This window comes from Ceratina calcarata, unplaced genomic scaffold, assembly GCF_001652005.2.
Source record: "Ceratina calcarata isolate Rehan_Ccalc_2016 unplaced genomic scaffold, ASM165200v1 scaffold121.2, whole genome shotgun sequence".
Classification (NCBI taxonomy): Eukaryota; Metazoa; Arthropoda; class Insecta; order Hymenoptera; family Apidae; genus Ceratina; species Ceratina calcarata.
In genome coordinates this window covers 80,859-91,836 of record NW_017133086.1, presented here as the reverse complement: position 1 = coordinate 91,836, position 10,978 = coordinate 80,859, and the positions used below count along the sequence as shown (strand labels likewise).

At 48.5% G+C, this 10,978-nt stretch overlaps 1 protein-coding gene across 2 annotated transcripts; it reads right to left on the bottom strand.

Moving 5' to 3' along the window:
* Nucleotides 1-176: 176 nt before the first annotated feature.
* LOC108626497 (sortilin-related receptor) lies at nucleotides 177-9,804 on the bottom strand. 2 transcript variants are annotated; one of them, XM_018027213.2, is made up of 6 exons: nucleotides 9,484-9,804; nucleotides 2,986-8,191; nucleotides 2,146-2,877; nucleotides 1,857-2,066; nucleotides 1,710-1,792; nucleotides 177-1,365 (listed from the first exon to the last, which is right to left on the bottom strand). In XM_018027213.2, the coding sequence occupies exons 1-5, from the start codon at nucleotides 9,754-9,756 to the stop codon at nucleotides 1,731-1,733; spliced, it is 6,483 nt and encodes a 2,160-aa protein (XP_017882702.1). In that variant the 5' UTR covers nucleotides 9,757-9,804; the 3' UTR covers nucleotides 177-1,365; nucleotides 1,710-1,730. The 2 variants fall into 2 exon arrangements, with proteins under 2 accessions (XP_017882702.1, XP_017882694.1); XM_018027205.2 differs by having other exon boundaries at nucleotides 177-1,792; nucleotides 9,484-9,803.
* Between the last annotated feature and the right edge of the window lie 1,174 nt (nucleotides 9,805-10,978).

The window sequence follows — 10,978 nt, the reverse complement described above, 5'->3', positions numbered from 1 at the left end:
ATTCTCCCGTTTGAGGAAGATCGTCGGGTAAAAATCGGTGAAAAAAAACTTGAAAAAGGTCGTTCTGCAAGATCGCGAGAGTAAAGATCAGAGTTCGCGGTATTTGGAAAATATACAGATTACTTCAATTTTATTTTATCTGCATAGCCCGACGAATTAAAAATAAAAGAAGCAGCTTTACGTAAACTTAGATGATTTATTACACGGGCATTCGATTTTATTATCACGCTGGATCATCATGGGCTAAAATAAAGTGTTCGCAGTAACAAACAAAAAAAGAAGAGTTCTTCGATAAAACACGCACGTGTCGCATTGTTTTTTTTTTCCTTTTTTTTGGTCGTTATAAAATTCGCATAAACGTGTAAACACTCGCAGTTAATCGATTAAAATAGTTTCGCAAAAAATTTCCGATTCGATTATAGTGTAGAAAAAGAACTGATTTGATCCGGCGCGTCCACTCAATTAACAATATTTACAAATCTGTCGTAACGTCGTGACGCCCAGCATTCAATTCCAAATGGTCACCCCGCTAAAAAGCCTCTTTGTATATCCAATGATCGCCTTTCCCCGTTTCCATCTCCGGAGAACAAGAGAAATATCTAAATTACAAGAATATGTTACAGAGTCGCTTAAAAGTGTAATAGTAGAGTGTCGTCACGCCAATTAATTATCTCCAATTTTTCGTCACCGTTCGATCGGAACTTTCACCGTCGTTACCGTTCTACAAATGTATACGCGTTAATTATTAATTACGGACAAGCTCGTTCTCGCGAAGTTGCATCTGCGTATGAACGAAAACCAGTAACTTGAAGAGGAAATTTGTAATGCAGCAGCGTTGAAAAGTCTTATCAGAATTTTCTTCATCGATCGATCGATCGCGGCGATGGAAGTGCTCGTGCATGGAAGAAGCGAAAAACGTAAGCAATAACACGACGCGCGAGAAGAAAATTCAAGAACGTGCGAAATAGAAAGATCGATCAATAAAATGAAAGGCGGTTCGTTCACATTTTCGTGTACACATAGTACAGATTCGATGGCGTGCGGCGTCACGTATATGGCAATAGTCTCCCGAATAACATTAGAAATTCTGTTGGACTGTTCGTACAAAATATTCACTATATGTACAAATATTCTCTCTCTCTCTCTCTCTCTCTCTCTCTCTCTCTCTCTCTCTCTCTCTCTCACTCTTCACGGCTCCATAGATACGACGTAAACTTAAATCATCCGTACACTTAATCGGACCTATAACATGTACACGTGTATAATAATTAATCTACAAACATAGAGGTGTGAGGAGGGGGTACGATCCTTTTTCTTCGTCTTCGTCTTCTTGTGCAATCGTGGCAAAACTTTCGTGTAAGTGCTCTGAACAACAACAACAACAACAACAACCCGTTTGATCAACAAATACAATTTCGGTTACTCACTTACGTTAGATACGACGAATAGACGCGTACATGAAACCAATGTAAACAATCTGTCTTTGTATAATGCACGTCAGTCTTGTTGAGCCATTCTTATAAACGTTCCCCACCACTTTTATGATCAGGTTTTCATTTACTTATGCGTTATGCGTACATATGCGTACTCGAATTTTATATAGTATCGAGCGTACGTACGTTGGCACATCATTTTTCTCCTGACGCGTAACGATATCGTCTACATGTATAGAGAGACAGGTTGCGACGTAATTGGGTGATTTCGTTTACCTGCTGCCCCAGTTTCGATATTTATGCTATGACGAGTGGCTCGTCATCGGAGAAGCCTCTGATCACCGGACTGTCCTCCTCTTCTGAAATCGAACCAACATCGAACGATGATCATCCCTCAGTCGAGACTTACGCGTCGAAACTTACCTAAACCGTCGGTAGTCCCCGGGAATGTTGCTTGCCCGCGTCTGGTATCGTAATGACTGTTGGCGAACTGCGTGAAGCTGTTGGTCAGTCTTCTGTGCCTGACGACGAAGTACGCCAATACGGATCCGAGGGCCACGATCAACAGACAGATCGGTATTGCGAAGGAGAGGATGCTGGACGTGTTTATCGTGGTCGCTGGTAACGACAATTCTAAAGACGAAAGATTCATTTTAATCGTCGTCGACGAATCTTAGTTGGAAAAGCGGCGAAGCTGAAACGACTGAGTTACCTTCGCTGTATCTGGTGCTGAACATCTCGCTGAGAAGACTTTGGTAGCCGTCGTCGGTGACCAGGCGAACGGCGAACGTGTAAATGACGTCTGGTTTCGCGTCTTTGTACGTGTAAGGCGGCTGGTCGACCTTGTAAACTTTAGCGACCGATTCGTTCATCACGCTCGAGCCCTCCACCACCAGTACCTCGTAATGATACTTGGCCGGTTTCAGGGTGTCCGGGAGGTCGTGCTGTATCCAGTATACGACGCATTCGTTCCCTCGATGCAAAACCTTCACTTGATGCGGAGGCTGAATCTCCGGTGCCCAATAAACGACCGGCTGGCTCGGTATAGCGTCCTCGACGTCCGTGGAAACCGTGATCTGATACTTGCCGCCGTATTTCAGCGAATTGAACGTATGTTTCATGATCGTCTCGTTCGTTGGCGGCAGAGTCACCACGAATTGTTTCTTCAGATTGTATTCGTAAACGGTGATCGTGTATCTGATCGGCTCGTCGATGTTGGCGCAGCTGGCGCTCCAAGAGATCGTTATAGTATCGTGTCTCTCCAACGGGGAGACCTTCAGCTTCTTCGGTGGGGCGCGTTTGTTGAAATGCGTGAATACCGTGACCGGCTGACTCAACGGGCCCGCGCCGTAATCACCGTTCACTCCGACCGCGAACACGTACGACTCGCAAGCTTCCAGGTCCTTGATAGTCGCTGACAAGTTCGTCGTCAATAGTTTGTGTCCTAAAAAAAATAAAATCATTATTCGAGCGGACTGTTTAAAAAGAATTGAGGCGAGATTACGCACTCGTGTGCAACAACACCGCGTTTTCTCCGAGCGCGTTCACTCACCTTTAAAGAATTCCACCATGTTCACGGCATAATGGATAGCGTACTGCCATTTGATTTTCCTCGTACTTTTAGGAGGATCCCAGGTGAGCTTCACCGTGGTTCCTTGCTGTTTCACCAGCTGGGCGACCAGCTTCGTGATAGTCGGTAACGGTGTCCCCTCGGTGGTCGCGCTAATGGACGAAGGCTTTCCCACGTATTTGTTCTTCATAGCGCCGACCTCGAAAGTGTACTTGGTCCCGGGCGCCAGTCGGTTCACCTCGACGCGATTCTCCTCGGTGACCGTCATCGGTAACGCGGGGTACGTAGCAGGTCCTTTCGGAGTAACGTGATAGCAATCTACACTGTTCATCTTCTTCCAGGACAAGGTGACCGAATGATTGGTCGTCGCTTCCACCTTCAGATCGTCGATATTGTCGATGTTTGCCGATCCATCGAAGATGAGAGTCGCCACGTTCGAAGATGCCGATTCCCGTTCCTTGTTCTTGGCTATCACCCAGAACGAGTAATTCTTCCCTGCCTCGAACGGCATGTCTATAATAGCCGAGGTTTTCTGTCTGAAGAATCGAATCGGCGGTAACGGTGGCGCGACAAATCCCTCGTAACCGGTGATGACTCCGTTCGGATGCAAGGGCGGGTTCCAAGACACTTCGACGCTGGTCCCGTTCCGCTGCGTGACGGTCACGTTCCAAGGCTCCGAAGGTACACCCTCGGCAGTCACCACTGTCTGATATTTTGCCGGCGGGAATGCCTGGCCACCTTTTATTCGAACGTGAACCGTCACGTTGTAACGAGTGTGCGGCTTCAAGTCGTTGAACTGATACTCCATGTCTTCGATCCAGTGGCTAGCGTTCGTCCAATTGGCACCGGGCTGTGCGTACGCTATCGAAGGTAGAAACTCGAAGGTGACGTTCGTGGGAACGGGTATCCACCAGAATAGAATGACGCTGGTAGCGTTGACGGATCGCTCGTCGACGCCCATCACCAACACCTGGTAAACGCGCGAGCTGTTCTTCTCGCAGTTGTTCTCGTCGAAACCGTCCATGCAGTCTTGTTTCCCGTCGCAGTAAGCCGCCATCGGGAAACAGCGGAAGCTGTCGCAAGGGAAGAGACCGGCGTAACAGGACGGCGTCGCTGCCGGACTCGAATGGGTCTCACCCGGGCAACCTAACTCGTCGCTACCGTCCGGACATTCCTCTACGCCGTTGCAAACGTTGTTCACGGGAATGCAAGATCCGTCCATACGGCAGGTGAACTTGCCCTCTTTCCAACACTCGGACGAATGATGATCGCTCTCGCTGCATAGGAGCTCGTCCTCACCGGAAGTGCAATCTTTACCACCGTCGCAGACCCACGCGTTCAGAATACACTCGCCGTTCAAGCATTGGAACTGATGCTCCGGGCAGACCTTCGGCTCCACCGTCGGATACGTGATCGTGCCTTCTTCCACTTCGCCGTCATTACCGCCGCCGCAGCCTATCTCGTCGGAATCGTCGCCGCAGTCGTCGACGCTGTCGCATTTCCACCAGTACGGCACGCATTTCATGTTGTTGCACATGAACATCCAATTGTTACACGGGCTGCTGGGTAGAATCGGCGCCAGTGAAGGTGGTAGGGTGACGGTGGTGCAGTTTACCTCGTCGGAACCGTCGGCGCAGTCCTTGTCCCCGTCGCAGACCCAGGAATTGTATATGCAACGATGTTTGGCCAGCGACAAAGTGCAAGTGAACTGCCAGCTCTCGCAGACCATCTCGGCGCAGTCGTTCTCGTCCCATCCGTCCTCGCAGTCCGGTTCGCCGTCGCACTTCCAGCCGGCCGGTATGCAAGCCTTCTCCTTCTTGCAGAGGAACTCGTCGGGCCTGCAGGTACTCGGCAACGCCTTCTTGTCGCAGCCCTCCTCGTCGGAACCGTCTCTACAGTCGTTGTCGTCGTCGCAACGCCACCTGTGCGATATACACCTGCCGTTCTTGCACTTGAACTGCGAGTCGGTGCAGTTTGGATACTCGCAGTCTAGCTCGTCCTTGCCGTCTCTGCAGTCCTGATCGAAATCGCACACCCAGTGCCTCGAGATGCATTTGTTGTCGTCGCATTCGAAGTTCGGCGAGCAACTGGTACGGTTGCAGTTAATCTCGTCCGAGCCGTCGCCGCAATCGTTGTCTCGGTCGCACCGCCACGTCGCCGGTATGCACGCGTTGTTCGCGCAAGCGAACTGATTCGGGGCACACGTGCTGGCTACCCGGGGACACGTCAAGTCCGGGTGCGGCGTGGCTCCGCCGGGGCACATGCATTTGTTCGCGATCATTTCCATTCCGTCGGGGCAGAGGCAGGTGAAGAGTCCGTGAGGCGCTCCCACGCAGACGTGCGAACAGGGATTCTTCGCGCAAGCGTTGCTACCCTCTTGAACGCTGTGCCCGAACACCTTCAAATCCATCAGACCCGGCAACTGGCCTACGATCGTACTGATACCGAGACCGTAATCTTTGTCCGCTCTGAAAATCATCGACAGCTTCCAGTCGTCCCAGTACATGTTGTCCTTGAACACCGCGATCGCGAACGGATGCGATACCCTCCCGTTCTTCGTGATCACCTTTTTGAACTTCTTGCCGTCGAAATCGCTGGATCCGATGTAATCTTGGCTAGCGTCGACCCAGTATATACGCTCGGCTATATGATCAATGGTGATTCCGTTGGGCCATTCGACGGTCGGCTGTACAAACAGTCTCTTTATGTCCGTTCCGTCTAGGTTAGCTCTCGACACGGAGGCGTTACCCGGTGCCCAGTCGGTCCAGAACATGTAACCCATCATCGGGTGCACAGCTATTCCCCTAGGCTTTTGAAGATTGTTGGGTCCAAGGATGGTCCGCCGCATTCGCCCCTGAGAGGATAAATCCGTTCTGATCACTTGAATCCTCATCTTGACTCCGTCGACGAAGTACAACAGCTTGGACACCCAGTCGAGCGCCATTCCCTCCACCGAGCTCAAATCGGTCTCTACCAGTATCTCGGGTGCCCTCGTACCGTTCAGGCACTGTCTGCCTATGGTGTCGTTCACGATGTCGGCCCAGTACAAGCAGTTCTCTTGCATATCGAACTCGATGGCGATCACGTTCTTCAGGCCGTGAACAGGCAACGTTTCTAGCTTCTCCACGACCAGATCGATCCGTGATATGTGCTCCCGCTGCGATACCAATAAGAAAACCGGTTTCTCTTCTACCGGGCACGGTATCTCGTCCGGCTCGTAGTTTGCAGCCAATCCACCCTCGCACTCGTCGTCGGCTATCTTCATGTAACCCTTGGTGCGATTATAAAACGCGCCGTACGTGCAGGTGGTCGGCACGGCGTAGGGATCGTAGGTCATGGACTTATCTCGTACGCAGTGATAAGGATTCTCCACTCGAGCGAAGCCGAAATCGCATTGATAATCGTTGAAGTCGCACGGGCATATCTCCGTCTTGACGGGCCGATCGTAATCCATTCCCGTGTAGCATTTAGCTAGCACGGCTCTCCTTTGATACGTTTCCTTCCGACCCAGCACGCAGGACATCCCCAGTTGATCGGAGTTCACCGGTGACCAGAATTTGAAATCGTCCTCGGTGCAGTTTCTCTCGAACACGTTCCGCAGATCGACCTTGATGATCAGCCACTGATGTTGACCGCTCGTCGAGCCGAACATCGTGAAAACGGTCGTGTTCTCGCCGGGCTCTGTCATCAGTCCGTAAACGCGCAACATCTTCTCGTTGAATTGATAAGTCTGCCAGGTCTCCCCCTCGTCTATCGAGTAAGAGATGTCTCTGGTCTCGCCGCGGGACTTGAAGTACTTGACGGCCACCAGAAGACCACCGTGATCCCCCATGTTGAAGAAATAATAATCTTTAAGGACTTGTATCCAGTTCAGACCGGCGTCTCTCGACACGTACAAAGCGGGATGACCCTTGAGGTTCGGGCCTATCACTCCGGTGGCCATTATAATCCCCGGGGCAGATTTCGAACTCATTATTGAGACCGATCTCGTCACGGGGTACAGTTGACTGAATCGTTGGCTCAGATGCAGCGAGCAGTTCTTGCCGCAATGAATGTAGAAACCTTCGTAGTTGGAAGTCGGCGGCTTTATAGGATTCCAAGTTGCGCCATGGTCGAACGAGATCAACGAGACCAAGTGCTCCGGGCCGATCGATCCTGACTTCGGCGTTCCCTTAACTTGCGACGCTATGTAAATACCGCGGAGACCTTCGACCTTGTACAAGTCGGTGAACGTCTCGTCCGCCACGTCGTTCAACCAGCTGTCCTTCCAAGTGCTCTTCGGAAAGAACGTGAGGATCCCCTCGAGGGACAACGTGAACGTTACCATCTTTTGATTCACGATCTCCGACACGTACAGATTCACCTGCGTCTCACTGTGAGACGCGGCGACGAAGATTCTGTTGTACGACACGTCGACCACGTGGTAGTTCATGATCGGCAGGGCCGTGTTGAACTCGGCCTTGACGAAACTGTAGTTCTTGTAAGCGACGTATAGATCGAAGTGTTTCGTACCGTTCTTCGATTTCTTCGTAGTAGCGAATCTGTAGTCGCCTTTGATTTGGAAATCTTCTAAGTCCTTGAAGACCAGCTTCACCGTGTCGTACACTTTGTTCCCGTCGAACGACAGCTGAAGAAGAGTGTTGCTCCGTTCGAACAGGAACACCGGCCCGGGTAGCAAGAAGAACGCTTCCACGTACGTATAGACCACGTTCCAGGTGGTACCCATGTCCGTGGACAGCCATAGATAGAGGTTGACTTTGTCCAACGCGAAGGTGACGGGTTCCGTCTCGTGGAACGAGATCTCGCTCGGGTAAAACTCCACGGGTATCTTATCGATCGTTTTCGCGTTGTCCCGCGTGACGAACAGCAGCTTGTGCGCGCTGTCGACGAATATGTAGTTCTTGTAGAAGTGCGGATGGTTGACGAACTTGTCGAGAGTCGCGTACGACGCCGGCTCGTTCGAGTCCGAATCGTTGATCCGGAATTTCTCCGTCTTGTTTTCGAACGTGTCCCCATAATCGTAGCTAATATACACGGCGCTAGGGTTCGCGGGTGGGCTCGGGGGTACCTTGCTTCCCTGCAATCTTATCATCGGCGTGCTGTCCCGTGCCAGGCATATTATCGTGTTCGATCTTTCACCGACCCAATGAACTATCAACTGCTGATGCGAATCGTTCAACGCGTTCACCTAAAAAACAGGAACAAACAACAACGAGAGGAGGTTGTAATATCGATAGCGATGCACATAAGGATGATCATGTCTCATCGACAAGGAAAAACGAGGAAGGAATCGATCATTACGTCTGTCAATATTCAGCAGAATAAGAATTCTATAGAACATCCGAGAAAGATGAGTCACCCCGACTCTTTTACCGGATTCGAAGGAAAAATAATTACGCATGTATGCATATGTAGTTGTCGTGCAGTTGCACGTTCACGTGATGTAACGACCAGTCTATTAATAACTGGCAATTAGCAGGGCCTGATAACGATACATTTGGACATCATGCGCATAATAAAAATTATTTATCAAAATTCCGATTGCTCTCGCAAGAGATACACTGTGTATCATCACTGATAGTACAATACCTGTGTGACAACACAGTTAAATCCTTACTTACACGGACAGAGTATAACTTATAAGCAGATAGTAGGTAGTGGATGAGTTTCAAGTAATTTATTTTATCGAGTTGGCTAGCTGACACACGATACTTCTTTGCTATCAATGGTAGAGATATTCCAATGTGTCCCGCCGTTGCATTTCATCGGTAGTGGCGTGACACATACTTATGACTAATTGCTACGGGCTACTGCCATATCGTTGAAATTGATTTATTTTTTAAACGAATTACGGGTAGGACGATAAATCGGTCTGAATCGCTGCGTGAAAAACATGTCAAAAATTTCGGAACGTATCATCATTATCCGCGAGATACGACGACGAGTACGACGTCTGGGGTGGGGGCTTTTTGTTGAGAAGTCCGCGGAAGGGGGGAATAACAATAATTTCGATTGAATCGCGTAATCCTTTATTGAAATCCGTATTGGCTTTTTGTCCGGAAATTAATTGACTAAAGGGAGAAATAAAAGGGATGCGCGGAGAGAGGTTGCTGACCTCTCATGTCAATAACAGAACGCAGCAGCCTATGATGCCCGTCATCGTTTCGTGAAGATTGATTAAATTTAGTCCGGAAGGAGCATAATACGGCAATTACGGTTCTGTCCGCTGTTTGCCGCACAAAGGCCTGCCCTGTTGTACGTCCGCACCGGCTTATTAACTGCCGCGTAAAATTTTGAGATCCGATGCCCCATCAGCGCGCAACGAGAACAAATATAGTATACGTATACATACGCAGCGAGATAAGAGAACAAAAACAACGCAGAATTACGAGGCGAACGCACAACAGGGACCCACCAACGGCACCCCTTATTCTATCATCAGACATTCGTCGGCGAGCCGGTGAAAACGTGATTGCGTACCTTCGCCGTGATGTGTGGATTATTATTCGTCGGAGTCGGCGAGGGAATATTCCTGCGTGTTCGACTAGATGACGTTTCGCTGGCATCCGCTGAATAATCCCAGTCCCGGTTGATGACAAGCGGCCGTCCGTAGCCGTGATGTTCACGTTCCTCGGTGACATAAAGAGTTTTCGCTTTCTCACCGAATCTCTGCCCATTATTCGAGCCCGTTAACAGTAGTAAATGAAAAACGAACGCGGCGCAATAGAAGGCCGAAGTCGCCCGGCCAGCCATCTTGCTCAGACTGACTTTCTTTAATCAGCATGTACAAAGTATATAAGCTGAGGTTCGCGTTTGTGTGCGTTTCGGTTCTCGGTGTTCGTCGTTGTCGTCGTCGTCGGTCGGAAGCCGAGTAATAATAGTGAGTGTGTGTGCGCGCATCACCGATTTCCAACGCGTGATGTGCGCGTGCGCCAGGCACTGCGCATGCAACTTCATAATAATATATCCTATATCGAAAATTAATTTCAAATCGAACTGACGACGACGACCACCACCACCACCACGGTTCTGTGAATCTTTCAAAATTGTTGGAAGAAACGTGACCAGTGAAATAAGTAGGAAACGGTAAGAAAATATAGTTCTTGAGAACGTAGCCGTGTTGAACTAGAAGCTTCTATTAGAGCTGGTGCATTTTGGAGTGCGCTCCAATTGATTCCAAAATAATTGATACTGACGTTGTACGCCTCGTATAAATTTCTCAAATCGTTAAGGAATCGAAGTTTAAGAATGAGAATAAAGCCTCATTGTCGTATCTATGTTCTTTCATTGAGATGAAATCGAAATTTTCTCATTTAACGTAAGAATTCAAGATGTAGTAATAACTGTTAAAATTTCAATGCTTCGTCATTGTTTTTATTTAAGGCCTTAAGTATAAGCTTAAGGTAACGCCGAAGGTAGAGTTACGTGCTCGAAAAATAATCGAATCGATTACAGAACGATAGTATAATAGCATGTATAAATTAGTGCGTATAATTGTTAATGTATCAACCGATAAAAAAAACCGTACACGAACACATCGTTTGATTCGACACTTATCTTCAGCGGTGACTCTCGAATGTAATAACAAAACTATATTAGATAATGACCATCATTTCCTGGCGACGACGACGCCGCTACCGCACACACCGTCGATGTATCTCTCCGTCGGAAATATTTAAGCAATGCGTAAGTTAAAAAAGCCCAGGCTTTTTATCTCAATTACACCTACCTTTTATAGTTCGAACGAACCACAAATTTTTATATAAAAAGGAAATACCACACGATACTCACAATTGGTAAAATGCTGATTTTCCACGTGAAATGAACCTTGCACAGATAGGATTCATGGATTGGGAGGGTCGACGAAACGTACAAAGAACAATTTCGTACAAATCGTGAAGTACTTTTACAATCGTCATATATTATCTATTATAATTATTTTTATTTCTTATGACTTACTGTCCTTCGTTATCTC